The sequence below is a fragment of the Talpa europaea genome, assembly GCF_964194135.1.
Source record: "Talpa europaea genome assembly, chromosome: 12".
Taxonomy (NCBI): Eukaryota; Metazoa; Chordata; class Mammalia; order Eulipotyphla; family Talpidae; genus Talpa; species Talpa europaea.
The window spans coordinates 39214907-39230657 of record NC_140079.1 but is presented as its reverse complement, the minus strand read 5'-3'; the positions used below and the strand labels follow the sequence as shown (position 1 = coordinate 39230657).

The 15751-nt window shown below is 49.9% G+C and overlaps 1 protein-coding gene across 1 annotated transcript in view; it reads right to left on the bottom strand.

Annotated features, from left to right (window-relative positions):
• Positions 1-1595: 1595 nt before the first annotated feature.
• The window catches only part of ILF3 (interleukin enhancer binding factor 3), a gene marked incomplete at both ends in the record, with an annotated part of 32856 nt that continues 18700 nt past the window's right edge, over positions 1596-15751 (bottom strand). The window contains 16 exons of the mRNA XM_084249962.1: positions 1596-1732; positions 2568-2693; positions 3586-3951; positions 7286-7339; positions 7457-7610; positions 7704-7880; positions 7965-8102; positions 8737-8904; positions 9290-9489; positions 9854-9964; positions 10060-10171; positions 10725-10822; positions 11244-11355; positions 11980-12075; positions 12470-12561; positions 13884-14031. Of these exons, the coding sequence (XP_084106088.1) occupies positions 1596-1732; positions 2568-2693; positions 3586-3951; positions 7286-7339; positions 7457-7610; positions 7704-7880; positions 7965-8102; positions 8737-8904; positions 9290-9489; positions 9854-9964; positions 10060-10171; positions 10725-10822; positions 11244-11355; positions 11980-12075; positions 12470-12561; positions 13884-14031 (2289 nt within the window). The remainder of the gene's footprint in view (positions 1733-2567; positions 2694-3585; positions 3952-7285; positions 7340-7456; positions 7611-7703; positions 7881-7964; positions 8103-8736; positions 8905-9289; positions 9490-9853; positions 9965-10059; positions 10172-10724; positions 10823-11243; positions 11356-11979; positions 12076-12469; positions 12562-13883; positions 14032-15751) is intronic.

Here is a 15751-nt window from a genome sequence, read left to right as displayed (position 1 = left end):
TGTCAGGCCAACCCAAGCTTGGCTTCACAAGTCCCCTCTCTTACTCCCTCTCCCTGGGCTGGACCACTCACTACCTGGGACCTCCTCTGCTACAGCATAAAGCAAAAACTTGCCATTTTTTTTCTTTCGGAGCAGAACACCTTTCTTTTCCTAGCAGGCAAATCTTCATCATTTGAAGGCACATTTGTGTTTCCGCATCAGCTGTGTGGTTTCTGAGTAAAGAATGGTTTTCATTCTGCTCAAAGCCATTGTTAAGCATGGGAAGCCAAGGGGCTACCTAGTGCCCAGGCCTCATTCAGCACCCATCTGCAAGGATGGAGAAACAGTTTCCAAAATGCAGGTTGATGGCAAGACGAAAAAGGACATCCTTAGAGATGCAACCCATGACTTCCCAGACAGGTCCAGGTAAGGGCAATGCAAGTGCTGTCCCACCCACCCCTGGGGCAGGACTGAGTTGAAGGCTGCTCTGGGGTCCTCCACCTCTCCCCCGCTGAAAATATACACAGCAAACACCGGAAAATCAATTAAGACTGAGAACCACAGCTCCAGGGAAACCTGCTGGAATAGGGCTGAACAACTGAAAAGACCACCACTGTGCCAGTCAAGAGTCTGGGCAGGGGTGGTAACAGGGAGGAGGCAGGCTATCCTGGCACAGAGGGTTGTATAGCTCACTCAAATTGGCCTTTTTCAAATTAGGTTTGAAGCCTGTAAGGATGTTTGACTCCACGGTGATGTGAAATTGCACTTAAAACTACACCACGACTCATGGAGCAGAAAGCGAAGCGCTTGAATTGTGAGCAAACCCCACCACCAGCAAGGACCTCCACAGAACTGAGTGTGTTGGATGAGCCAGGATACAGGGTCTGCACGATCCAAGGAAACTGATTGCTGGTGCTGCCAAGCTCAGAGTACGGGCGTCTAAAGGCCTAAGTTGGACCCGCTGATGACCAGGGACCATCCTGCTGCCCCCACCCACTTCTCGGTGCTGGGAACAGAGTGTAAGAATCTGCCCATCACACTGTTGGTGGGGGCAGACACCCAGGCCTACTACGGGTGCAGAGTTTTCTTTTTCTTTATTTGTCTACATTCAGCTGAATTCAGATGTACTGCCTGAATGATCCAGACATACAAAAAACCCCACTCTTTCCCGCTGGTTTTTAAAATAAAATCTTCACTTATAAAACTGAAACACTAAAGCATTAAAATACAGAAAGCTCATTTAACTCACTTCACAAAAGCATTAACAGATGACGTATCCCTTCCGTAACTATTTAAAGACAAACTGCGTTAACACTAACACCAATTGTAAATAGACAGAGGGATACTGAACTGCAAGAACTCAAAAAAAGTCTACTCAGACAAAGTTGTAATGGCAACTAACAAACCATTGAAGACACGGAGTCCCAAACACGGCTAAATATGGGTCACAGGACGGGTCACGGGAGTGACCAGCTGCACCTCACAACACAGCAACGTGGAGGGGGTGGGGCAGAGGGGGCCTGGAAAGGCCGGCTGACATGTTAACTGTGATGCATAAAACTGAATCTTACAACAGGGTAAGTGCAGAAGGTACAAATCTTCACCCCTCGGGGGCTTTATCTGTACTGGTAGTTCATGCTGTGGTCTGCGTTTCTGCCGTAGCCGCCCTGTGAGGACTGGTAGGAGCTGGGAGGGCCGCTGTAATTCTGGCCGGACCCCGGGGAGTTGTAGTTCGACTGTGACGAGTAGCCTCCTAGGGGGAAGAGAGGTGGGTGAGAGGTGAGGGACTTGGCCATGAGTCAGAGCCCAGAACAATACCTGTCATCTGAACCATGATCGCTGGCCTTGGGCTCCTATTCTGCTCCACTAAATTTCTGAGTCACAGGCAGCTATCACCAATGTCCTGCAAGATGGGACCATCAGACCCTAGTTTGTGAGTGGTTATCTGCCCAGTCACACACACATTTGACAGCAGAAGCTGTAACCAGAGGTTGCTTGAATATAAGTCAGTCTAAATCATGGGCACTAATCACAGGTCACAGGTCAGACTGTTTGACCTCACTGTTATCAGCATTTCTTTACATAGATACCAGCATTTAAGAGTTGGAAAGTTTTGCGTCTCTGGCATCTGAAAAGCCTGAAATTGGAGGTATTTGTTAAAACAATTTATTTACTTATGCATACAAGAGCCAGGGTGTAGGCCAGAGGTGCGGGGGGTTGAGAGGATTATTCACCAGACAGAGTAGGGAGCAGAAGAGGCAGACTGACTGAAATACACTGCTGAGAGCAACGGGTGAGCCAGGAGAGGTCTGCTGCACCATGTGGGTTAGCCTCCTGGTAGGGGATTGAACTCGTGCTACAGTAGCTGCAGATAGCTTCATAGTGCTGAAAATTAACCCCTTGTGCCACTAGAGAGGCCCTAATTGGAGGTATGTTAAACCTATACTCATAAAGGGTCCCACAAACCCAAGATTCCCACTCCCTATTCTCACATCCCTGCAACCCTGCCCAGGCCAGGTATCTGTATAGCCTCTGCTGGTTCTGTGTTTAGTACCCCCATGCAGTGCCACCTGCTCCTTCAGGCCCACCTTGTTTGCCTTGGTATGAGCCGCCCCCAGAACCTCCGCCGTAGCCCCCATGTGACCCTGGATTGTAGGACGACCCTCCTGAGCCGTAGCTGTTCCCGCCGCTCCGGCCTCCACTACCACTGTAGTCTGAGGGAAAGAAGACAGTGTGGTTAAAGGGCCTTGTCCAAGAGATGCTGAGGTAGTCCAGGGTCCTGGTGCTGTGGCCCTGCATGTGGCAGGCCCTAGGCTGAGACCCTGGACCTGTGCAGATGTCCCTGTACTGCTTAAATCCGACACAAGTCAGTCCAACCAGGAAGTACCAGTGAGAGCCCTTCAATGTATCCCGAATCAGTCCAGCAACAGTTTTGAAGCCCAGTTCCATTCTACCTTCCCACCTGCTCCTCCAACCCAAGCTTCCCAGCAGTTTGAGGCACGTGACCAGCCCCAAACCAAGGAGAACCTCATCTCCCACCCTGGCACCACCAGAGTGCCTGGTGGGCACTCAAACTGCCCTCCCTCTACCCCCCACAAGCCTATGCACACACAGCATGGCATTAAATCCTTGGCCCTGCCACTGACCACTGTCCTGTCACAAAGAACAAGTGCACACCTATACTTTCCCAGCAGGACCACCAATGCAGTCACAACCTACGGGGTATGTGCAGGAGGTGCAGGCAGAAGTAGAGTAACTTGGTCTCATTTAGGAGTTGGATGAAATGCTGTCTCTAGAGTCGATCCCTGGAGATGACCTTGCAGTGTCTGGCCCACACTCAGACTCCACCCTTCTGCCCCAGTGTCACACAGGGTCCCTCATTACACCTGCCTTCAGAGAAAGGCAATGGCAAGGGAATGGCAGAGAATGGGGTCTGAAGGGGTTCTACCTCCACAATTTTCCTTATGCCCACCCTGCTGCCAGCACTGCCCTGATTCCTTCCAGTCCCTCAGTCAAAGATCAGGGCAAGGCTGACTTTCTGCCACTCTATGGGCTGTGCTGCTGACCCACCCCGGCTAGGCCGAGGGGCACTGAAAGCCAACTCACTGAATTTGCTCTCGTAGTTGTAGTCCGAGCCACCCCCGCCCCCGGGGGAGCTGTAGGAATTGGAGTAGGAGGAGTAGTTGCCTTGTCCATGATTGTAGCCTTTCTGTTTGCCCTGTGGAGGGCCATAGTTGCTGTACTGGCTCTGGTTGTAGGACTGCTGCTGGCCTTGGTGAGACTGATAGCCTGAACCGTAGGATGGCTTCTGTTGGCCCCCATGTGGCTGCTTCTTTCCAGCATGTTTCGGGGGCACAGGTGAGTTGTAGTTGTCACCTTGATAGTAGGAGCCGTAGCCAGAGGAGCCCCCGCCGCCCCCGCCGCCGCCACCACCAGCATTGCCAGAATGCCCTCCATTGCTGTAGAATTGACCTAAACAGGAAGGCAGTGGGTCAGGCATAAGATCTGTGAGGGGGAAAGGGGAGGAAGGTCACAGCTGTATGCCCTGAAGGCTGACCTCCAAAGCCCACTGCCCAGGCCAGGGGCAGGAGAGTAGAGCATGGCTCCAGTACTGACAGCAGCCTGGCTTGGGCAGCCCAGCCTTCAGCTCCACTCACCCAGCAGCTGATGAAAACAATGGATCTTTGCCAAGCAGCGCCCGACAGCAGCTTTTGCAGCAGATGTCAACATTACAATGAGATGGGCTCTGAGAGCAGGATGACATTCACACCTAGCTCACTGCTACCCAGATGTCCTGAATGGTGACAGGAAAAGCAAAGCCCCAGAGAAGCAGCCAACCACCCCATCCCTACTGTGCTGGGAAAAGGCTCTGCAGCCTCAAGCCTGGACAGCCCCAGGACAAGCTCTTTAAGAGGCACCAAGAACTGGAGTCTTTCCTGGAAGACCAACTAGACTGACCAGGTTCTTATAGGAATAAGAGGAAAATAAACTCAAAGACTAGGGGTGTTTCTCCAATGTGACTGCTGCAGACACATGACTTAAGAGGGGAGTCCACAGCCCCATGGGAACAGACTGGCTAACACCAGGATCAGAATGTCCAGGCAGGACCTCAAGCTCCAGCCTCAGGCGGTCTCCTCAGAGGCCACTCCTGTTCCTAGCACAGCTGCCGGGTGCAGATGGGACTGAGCAGTACTGATAAGCGTGCAGCGAGGCCACCACATTCTCAGGCCCTGAAGCTGAGAATGAGACAGTAAGGACTCCCCACGCCCCACCGCTCTGGTCACTGGGTATGGATCCTGGAATACAGGGTGGTCAATACCCAACCCCCCATGCCCAATGCTCTGGTGGACCAACAGGGATAGGTCTGCTATGGTGAGGTGGAAGGATGGGGAGAATGGGTGGTGTGGGTGGCTCTCTAGCCCTGTGGTCAGTCCCCAGTGCTCACACAGGGAGAGGGCAGCTCTGGAGCAGGTAAGTCAGGGGATGCTTTTAGTGGCTGGTGCTGTCTATGTCTGCTGATGGCAGGGCAGTCCCACTATGCCTAGGCTGAGTGGGAAGAGAGAGGCCCCTCCCACACTGCCTGTCCTTCCCTTCCATATTTAGCACCCAGGGTCCCCCGCCTTTTGGGTGGGGCCTATTTGGGAGTCCTCCTGTGCCTTCCACCCACTGGAGGTGTGTACGCCACACCAGTGTCAGGTTGTTTGCACAATAATTTGGATAGAACTGATATGTGACATCAGTTTATTTCCTTCAGGCAGGCACCCCCACCCCCCTTCACAAAGCCAGAACACCACGGCGCAGGACATGTCTCACAATGCGAGAGAGCAAACATGCGAAGGGCCTTCAAGGAGGCTGCAGGACAGAGAGCCTCAGAGCCCTGCCACCTCGGCCGACCCAAGTCCTGCACTGAGCCCTCCTTGCCCCTCCTCAAGCACTGGAATGAATGAAGACGCCAAGTCCCAAGGCCTTGTTACTTTAACATGTATTGATAAAAAAAAATAATAATAATAATAAAGGGGAGGGGATGTTTTCAACATCATTCAGGAGAACTATTTCCTGGTATAAAAGACATTATTCTCAAACAATAACTTTCTAAAAACAAAACAAAACAAAACAAAAACATCATGCAATCAAAGTTTTAAGAAGTTTCACTGAATGTTTCAAACCTCTGGGAACAAATTCTGTAGTAACCGTTTTGACGAGTTTTTGCCTGAATCAACGCACAATCTTGCAAGTCAATACAGAGGCAGGCTTCACTGCAAAAAAAAAAACCTGCTGGCCAGAGCCCACACCATATTGGTTTCTAAGAAAGACTCCTCTGCCAGGAAGCAGGGGTCTCAGTAAAGAGCCAAATGCCTCCATGTACCTGTGCACACAAGGAAGAGCACAGACTCAAGTCTGCACCCTGAGGTGAGAACCGTGGCTGCAGGCCCAGCTACATGGGCCCTGCTCAGGCCGGGTTTTTCATGGGCAAGCTGAGGTATACATTGGGCTCTTTCTATTTATTTTTAAAGTCCCATCAACAACAACAAAAAAAGCTGGAATTCCATACATTTGCAGCTCTGATTAAGACTTGCAAAATTCCACGTTCTCTCTCCCTTCAAGCCTGTCTGTTTCTTGCACTAGTAATGGAAGCACAGTTTTGATACCTTTGAGAGTTCACCTCTAGCTAAACCAGCCATAGAATATCGCATCCCCAAACAACAACCCACCAGAGCATTTACAAAAGGCGGGAGAGGTTAACTCAGCACAATATACAATTGCCCCACGTTACCAACATTTTACATGCGTACGTAGATTAAAAAAAAAAAAATGCCGGTTGCTTTGGATTCAGGTGGTGATGAGATCGTTTTCATTACTGTCAAAGGCATCAACCAGATTTGGGAATTTGTTAAAAGATTAAAAATTCATACAAAACCTGCTGTAAATTAAGACAAAGGTAGATTAAAATGTATCATTATCTGTCTCTTAAATAAAGTAATGCTTTCCATAAAAAGCAAAGGTGGGCTTTGCCTTGATGCTGACCAACGCTGGCTCTAGAATTCTGTGCAATTCTGCACAAAAATGCTTTCTCTGAAAATTGTTTTCCACTTATTGTGAACTTCAATATGACCAAGTTCAAAGGCAAATCACGATAAAAACTGCCATTGTCTTAAATTCTGCAGGCTAAGAGTTTCAGACAAGCTGCGGTGAAAAGCCACGGTTGAGAAACCCAGTGAAGCACAGGGGCACAGCACGGACACTTTGGGTTTTGGAGTTCGAGAAAATTGGAGTAAAAAGTTGATTTTGTGTGCAATACTTTTAGATGCTCTAGGAAGACCCAAAATCATGATAGCCGTAGCAGTCTGTGAAAAAGTCACCTACAAAAGGGGGAGACAGAGCAGAGAAAAAAAATTAGAATTCTTTTGAAAAATGGCACAGAGCGCCACATTTGAAATTCATGTTTTAGATTTCTCTGCTCCTGTAACCCCCCAATGAAGGCTCCTTCTCAAGACAAGAGCTGTGCACTGTCAGGAAATGTATATCCACAGGATTGGTGCTTCACATGGCTTAAAGCAGAGAAATTTAAAATTTTAACTTTTAAAGACCTTTCAAGTCACACAAGCGTGTTTTAACACTTAAAGAGTAAATTACACTTTTGCAAGGCTGGGGGCTGGAGGACTGCCTGACCTAATACCCAAGAAGAGATGCGTACCACTGTTAAGTCTCAGGGAGGCTGCTGCTGGTGGGCCACCTGCACTAACTTAGGCATAGAACTAAGCTGTAGCTGTTTCCCAAGTTCAGACAAAGAGAAACACACACTTACTGTAGCCAGCTGTCGCTGAGTTGCCTCCATATCCATAGCTGCCATAGCCGGCACCTAGAAGAGAACAGATGGGTTACAGGGCAGGGCAGGGCTACTCTGCCCTCCCAGCAGCTTAGCCCAAGGCCAGGGACCAAGTTGCATCCTCAGACAGTACAGGATGGGAGTGCTCACCAGCATTCATGTAGCCTCCATGGTTGGCACCACCAAATCCTCTCCCTCTCCCTCGACCTCGGATATTCCCTCCTCTTCCCCGCCCTCGAAGATTTGGGGGCGGAGGCACTTCATTGTGCATGGGGCCTCCCATGCCAAAGCCAGGATTATGTGGCTGGATGGAGAGAAAAGAATCAAATTAGACACATCTCACACGCAAATAACAGAATTTGTGCCAGTACCACAGTTCTTGGGGAATGCCGCTTACCTTTGCAGCAAATTTTGGGCCCCCTCTGACAGGGACAGGGGCTCTCTTCTTCTTGTTGGCTTCAAGGGCAAGAGGGGCATCAGGGAACAGCTTTTCAAGTGCAGCAAGGGCTGCATATGCTTTTGCCACCTTTTTATTTGAGCCAGCACCTTGGAACTTCTGTCCATCTACCTCAACCTGGGAAGAACAGGTGCATGTTGAGAATGCCCCATGCGTCCCCTGGATCGGGGGACTACATGCAATTACCCCTCCGGCCCTCACCTCCATGACGAAGCGCTTGTCATGGCTGCCCCCAGTCTCTGAGATGAGTTCGTACTTGAGGCCACGCCTCTTCTCGTTCAGCTCCATAACTGGGTTCTTGCCATGCTTTGTCAGGATCGGCCCCTGCTGTTTTACGTTCTCAGGGAAAACAGAAAAGAGAACCAACAAACTCAGTTAAGGGCTCTTAAGCACACACAAGGCACTGCAGCTGAGGCCCTCTGCTACATTTATCTGTTCTCCCCCAGTAGTGAGCTCCTGGGACTCCTGAGTGGGCCTCCCTGCCTCATAACCACCTGCCTTCACACCCATCTCGGGGTTACCTCAGCCTACTACAGGGAGTTAAGACCCTCTCAGCTGTGAGCTACATTCTTTTTTTTTTTTACATTTGTGTATTTATTTAATTTATACAAGCACTGGGTACAGTCATAAGCGTGGGAGGGTAAGAGAATACACCAGAGCCAGAGCGGGGAGCAGAGCAGGCAGAAGGACTGAAGTACACTGCTGAGGGGAGCAGTGGGCAGCAGGAGAGGTCTGTGCGCCATGTGGGACCCTCCTCCGGTGGCCAGGGAGCAGCCAGAGATCAAACCCGAGCTGCAGAGGCTGCGGGCAGCTTCGCAACCCAGCGCTCAACCACTGCGCCACCGGGGAGGCCCCTATGTGAGCTACATTCTTCTGGACTAGAGCAGGGGAGGAAATAACAAGAACCAATGACTACCCCGGCTCCCAGGACTCAGGGATGCCTACTCCATCCCAGCCCCCACCATGTGCTCACCTCGGCAGTGGGATCAGACGGGAAGGCAGCACTAGGGGTTGAGACAGCTTCCACCACAGGTGGAGGAGCCACCACAGTCGGCTTTGCCTCCGTCTCCTCGGCTGAGTCCTCCCCCTTGCTGGAGTCCCTGCCTTCAGCGCCAGTAGGTAAGCCCATGTCCTGTAACACCTGTAGGATGGAGACCGCAGGACACCCACCAATGAAGTGGGCTTGGCATGGGGATAATCCATACACAAAAAAAATTCCCACACCCCAGAAACCCAGGCTCAGAAGCTAGGCCCAGCAATGGAGTTTGTCCTTTGACTTCCCAATATATCCTGATTCCCAGTCATGCCTGGGGATCCTCTGTCAGTCAATACAGGACAGGCATCCTTGCCATGAGTGACTTAGCAAAACTTCAAAAATTTAATCACTTTAGTGTTCACAAGTTATAATTCTTGCTATCCACACCAGAACTCTATTAGGGGATGATGGCTCTAATGGAGCCTAAAATGAAATGCTTTTGCTGTTTAAACATAAACACACATTGCACCACATTACAAGCCACACTTACCTTAACAGCCACATGCAGCTTGGCAGTCTTTTTGGATGGTCCAGAAGCTTCAAATGAGTTGCCATCTACCTCCACAGACATGGTGAAGATGGGGGCATGGACCGGCCCTGTCTGAGAAACCAGTTTATACTGCAACCCTGGCTTCAGCTGGTTCAGTCTCATCAGCGCATTCATGGCTTGGGGCGGCTCTGCCTTCTCCTCTAGAGAGAAGACCAACACTGTTATGGACAGCTGTTCATCAGGGCTCTGCTGGAGATTAGTTCCTTTTGAGCTGGAGAAGGAAGGCTCACCTCTGAGTGCCTGCTGTGAGTATAACAAAGGGGACTAGGTGGCCACACATGCCATGGTCCACCCTAAACTTCAAGGTATCTGGTGGGCCCTGTCAGCAGCTGAGGTACAGCCACCCCACTGTATTGTGTAGCCCATGGTGTATTCAGTCGTTTAAAAAAAAGACTCAAATATAACATCCAGGAAAATTTTAAGTCAAAGTTACCACTTGGGGAGGGGAGAACCCTGAATCAGAGCCAGATGAGGGGAATAAAGGCTACTAATGAAGGCATATACCTTTTTTCTGAATCTTCTTCTTCTTTTTGCTGGGAGACTTTTCCTCCCCATCTTCCTCCATTGGGCGTTTCATGGGTGTAATGGCATAGGTGGTACTGGGGGGGATTTGAACTGAAAGAGATCAGAAGCAGCTGAGAATCCAGACTGGTACTCAGCTGATATTCCAAGATGTCACTGGTGGCCCAGGCCCCCCTCAGCGTGCTTACCCGTGTAGTCCACTGGGTTTTCATTCTTTGGTTTCTTGGGCATCTTAGAAGGCAGGGGGTCCATGCCCAGGACTTTATGGAGCTGACCAAACGCAGCAAGCCGCAGAGCATGCTGGAGAAGGGGAAGAGGGCTCTGACTCAGCCGCCCTGATCCCCTGCCCAAGCTGTGTGTGCTCACTAATGCCTTCTGGAAGGGGTGGGAGCTGAGGGGGCTGCTAATGGTCTCCCCTAAAACAGCAAGGGGTCCCCCAGCAGCCAGGGGAGGGCCTGACTGCCAGGGCCCAGCCTTGCTGTGGGGGAAGGCCAGCCTGTGACCACCCCCCTGGAGAGGCATACAGGAGACCCCAACCTGGGGACTGGTTGCCACACGGAGCCACGTGGTAGGCCTGCAGGGGAAGAACCCCTAAACAGTTCACACAGCAAATACATTTCCCCGCTGGACTCAGTGTCTGAAAATGGCACCTGAGCAGGCAGGGGAAACAGGCCACAACCATGCATGGCACCAGGGGAAAGAAGCAGCCCAGATTGGGGCGCCCTGTATCAGGCATGAACCCTTCACCTCTGGTCCCGACCTGAATCTACCCTGAGAATACCCAGTAATGGAACTGGAAGCCAGTGATTACAGACTGGGTAAGGGCTGACGTTGGCAATGGCGATGACTATACCTGCGCACTCTGTGTGATATCTTCCCGTTGCTGTCTGTCTAGATGCCCAATAGCATCAGTGGCTTCTTTTTCACAAGGGTCATAAATGCCAGAACCATCTGAAGGCAGGAAACAAGGAAGATATGCAGAGGATTATCTTTTAGCATCTCGGAAGACTTGTGCTGGCTGAGGGAACCAGGTGCGTTACCCCCCCGCGCCCCATCCACACCCAGCTCTGGAAAACACGCTGAGCTTGGTGACCCACTCAGCGTCCAGCCCGTGTGAGAAATAATCCATGTGTCTCAGAGCAAGGAGCTCGCGTGGGAGTGGGTCACCACTGCCCCGGATCCGCCCTGAGTCACAGCTGCGGAGCCGACACAGGGCTGGATATGATGGTGCAAGAGGGTAGTCACATGCTTCAGTCCTAAGGGGACACGGGGCTGCTGCTGCCCTAACCCAGTCAGGGGACCCACCAGGAAGCGACCTCAGTGCCTCAATCCCTGTCCTCTCCCTACAACTTGCAAAGCACAAGACCCCAACCTGGCATCACGATGCCTGACGCCAGGCACTCCAGCACCCTCCGCAGGGCCTCGCCAGCACCCATCGGTCTGTTGGCTGTGCCAATGGACTTCTCACAGAGAAGCTCGAGGGGCTGCAAAGCAAGAGAGACAGTTAGTCAGTATGCAGGAGAAAGAGGGTCAATCTTGAGGATCTGTCACTGTGCACAAGCCCACATAGGTGGTAAGGGTTATAGCTGCCCATGTTCAGATTGGACAGGACACCTAAAGCAGAACTCAGCTCACTTTTCCTTCAGTGATAAGGTGCTAAACCCTACAGACTATATAGGTCAAGTGCCAAAGTACAGGCCACTGTGTGGATACTTAACATGTAACAACTGAAAAATACAAAAACCTTAACTTTTTTAGGCTGTAGAGAATCATGTAGCTGGCTAGAATTGGCCCATGGGCCCCAATTTGCTGACCCCCGTCCAAAAAGGCAGCCAAAAAGGCTCCTTGGTAGAGTGGAGTACATAAAGAATAATTGTGCCTCATCACCTCCCTCCTCTGAGACGTGCACTATCCATGGAGGGTCCTGTCTCAGTCTCATTCCCACCTCGCCTGTGGTTCCCTGAATGCCATACCCTTAATATGCAGCTCTAACAGGGCTACATTGGCCATACCCAAAGGCCAACTCCACCCTAGTAACCATCACACACTCCTGGAGTATGAGGAAGTACACATGATCCCCTGGTGGTCACAGCTACACGGTGTCTTACCCATCCTCTGAGGGGTCCCCAGGTGGGCACACGGGTACACAGGTCCCTTAGAACCCGGATGACAATGACACATGACTTCAGCCCATTGGCTCTGGCCTAGAGGAACAAAGGACAGGTTCTTTACACCAAGGCACCTTTTCGAATACAAAGCAAACATGACCAACACAAGTCTCACAGTGCTACTGTGTCAAGAGTTGATGGTGAACATTCACAACCATCAAATATGTGGTCAGCAGCAATTTCACCACGTGCATGAGAATAACGTTACTCTTGGCACAAAGCAGCAGCAGCCCACCTACTCAGTCACAAGCCTCCTTTGGGGGGGGGGGGGTCAAATTTGTTTATGCGTGCTCATTTAGCAACTGCAGACTGCAGGTGCTAAGTTTGGCACGGCAGCCTTCAATGTTACAGAAACTTTATGGTGTAAGTTAGCCAAGTTAAAACTTAGGAATTCTCTACCAAAAGACAAATAGAAGAACAAAATGCAAACCTGGAACCACTTGGCGTGTCGGAGGGACGCCAAGGCAGCAAGGCATTTCTGCCTGTCCAGAACGTCCGGGGGGTCGTTGACTGATAGCGTTTCTATTCATGGATGGAATAAGAAGACAAGGCACAGTTTGACCAAGGGGTTTCTGTCAGGTGGAAAGGGGATGTGGCAGCTTCCTAAAGGGCAGCTGAGGCTCCCAGAATCTCAAGTCATCTCCACCCTTGACCAGGGAAGGAGAAGTTAAAGAGTATTTAACTCTGCCTGCAGAAGAAGTAGTAAAAATTGGAGGCCCCTCCAAAATACAAAAAAGTGGGCAGGCATTCTAATAGGGATCATTACATGGGGGAGGGGACAGATAGGCAGATCCCATCTTCTAAGGCTATTACCTTACTTCCCCCACAAATCAGCTATGCTAAAAATTCCAATAGGAAAAAACAAAAACAAAAACAGATGGGGGGAGTGGAAATAAACTCCCTCTCAGCTTCCCACAACAGCCATCCCCTGAGGCATCTGCAGCAAATGGGAACACCTTCCGCCCACTAGGTGGGACTGCCCTAGCCCCAGCCCTTGACAGAGAGAGTCCTGTTGGTCAAAGGTCCAGCGTCCCTAAATTGATACACTAGAAGGGCTCTGGTAGTCTGAATCATGTACTGGAACCAAAGGTCATCAAAGACCAGCAACAGGGCCTAAATTTGAGCCAATGCTGCAGCAAAACCAGAGTGTGGGTTGTTTCTGCTATTTGTGTGTCAGTGACTTGGTCTATTAGCTTGGTCTATTACCTTTCCTTTATAGTGTGAGATTTGTGATGAAAAAAATTCTCCATGGAAGAGAGGCATGAGGGGCCCTGGGTGAACTTTGATTTGTGAAAGCATTATTAGGGCCTAAGGTTCAAAGATTTGCTCCGATAATTGCACACTGTTTAAAACTTCATCCAAAACTGTGTATCAGACTTGTATATCATTCACTGCAGCTGATAAAATTGGACAGGGGTGAAGACGAAGAAGCCCTCATTCTGCTGCAACAGAAGCTAGCTACACAATTCCAACTGGATGTTCATGCAGAAACCATCAGGTTATCATTAGTAATTTAAAAACCATGAAAGTATCAGGGACACACTTTTCCAAGAAAGGCCAGAGAATGGCTCAATAGATACATCAAGTATAATACTGATGAGAAAGTTTAAGGATTATGATATTATGGTGCAATTCTCTATGAAAAGTGCTACTCACTTTTAGGGCAACTGTTTTGTCAAGCTCCCAAGTATTGAAACTGAACGGGAGATGCAGTTTCAGAGTAAAGGTGGTCAAAGTTACACCGATAGGCTTTTATCATAGTAGTCTAAAACTGAATAGCACATTTGAGTAGTAAGAGATCACCAAGTTTCCAAAGGCCTGCTGGCCTTTCTCAGTCTCCCTACCTCCAGCTAATACTTTCTCCATTTCTTCTCTGACGACAGGGGATGTCAAGTGGATGGTCAAGGACAATGGAGGTTCTTTTGTGTTTTTTATCACAATTGCAGCATCATCAACAGATTGGAGGATTTCGTACTTGTCTTCTGTAACAGCCTAAAAAAGGAAAATGCAACTTTCAAAGACTTTCTCCTCAAGGCCTTCAACAATTCTTTAATTTAACTCTGTTATTGTGGCAGACAGGTCAATTCTTAGGGTGTCATGTGGCCCTCCATCTAGACCCAGCAGGGCCTCCCTCCTGCTGGCCAGGACTTCTAGGTACTCCAGAAAGGTGACTGACTACATACAGAAGTAATTCCCACAGGGAGCTTTATAATGTAGGAGTTAAAGATGTGGGAGGAGACAAGGTACAAATGCTTATGCTGTCACCTGACAATCACCTTGGGCAACTAGTTCATTCTGTTTTCAAATTTGTGAAATGGACTTCATGACATGACTCACACAAGGCACAAGGGGGCTCAAAAGTGGACAATGCATAGAAAACACGACGCCCAGCACGGATTGGGCATCCCACCACCACTATGTCCACACTGGATGAGCAGCCATCAGAGTATGGAATGAGAAGTACATGATGAAATGGGGTGGTATCATCTGATGCAGATTAAAGTATATACTTGCTGCAAATGGAGGTTGTCTCTTAGGATATTCACAACAGCTTCCTTCTTTATACCAAACCAGTTTATATGCCCTAATGAAGAAAACTCAAGCTTTTATGACTTTTGTTATTGAAAATAAAGCAAATATCACTTTGGGGGGAGGATAAATGCACTTTGAAAAATTTAAATTAGGGTTTATGTGCCTAAAACCAGAGACACTATGGGCTAGATCTCTCTCATCTGTGGGGCTGCCCTGCAAATTATATTAAGATTATCAACATCTCCAGCCTAGCATCCCACTTCCCATGCCGTGGCAAGCAAACTGTCCCCAGACTCTGCCAAATGTCTAGTAGAGGGCAAAATCATGCCAGTGATAAAACACCAAACTAGGGGCCTTCCCGGTGGTACAGCGGGTTGAGAGCCGCACTGCGAAGCTACTGCAGCCTCTGCAGTGCGGGTTCCATTCCCGGCCGACCAGGGAGCAGCCCACATGGCACGGCAGACCTCTCCTGCCTCGCCTGCTGCTCCCCTCAGCAGTGTCTTCCATCTGTCTGCCTGTTCTGCTCCCTGCTCTGTCTCTGGTGAATTCTCTCACTCTCCGCGCCTCTGACACTACCTCAATTCTTGTATAAATAAATAAATCTTTTTTTTTTTTAAATAGAGGCATGTTTTATTTATTTATTTGTTTGTTTGTTTATACATGCACTGGATACAGTCAGAAGCACGGGAGGGTGAGAGAATTCACTAGAGTCAGAGCGGGGAGCAGAGCAGGCAGAAGGACCGAAGTACATTGCTGAGGGGAGCAGTGGGCGGCAGGAGAGGTCTGCGCGCCATGTGGGACCCTCCTCCGGTGGCCGGGGAGCAGCCAGGGATCGAACCGGCACGGCAGAGGCCGCGGGCAGCTTCGCAACCCAGCGCTCAACCGCTGCGCCACCAGGGAAGCCCTAAATAAATAAATCAATCTTAAAAAAAAAAAAAAATTCTTTGAAAACAAACAAACAAACAAACAAAAAGGGGGCCTCCCTGGTGGTGTAAGGGGTTAAGTACCACACTATGAAGCAATCCCAAGCTGGCCAGGGAGCAACCCACATGGCGCAGCAGACCTCTCCTGACTCACCCGCTCACTCCCCTCAGCGGTGTGCGTTGGTCAGTCTGCCTGTTCTGTTCCCCGCTCTGTCTCTAGTGAATCCTCCTTACCTCCCACGTCTCTGGCCTGTACC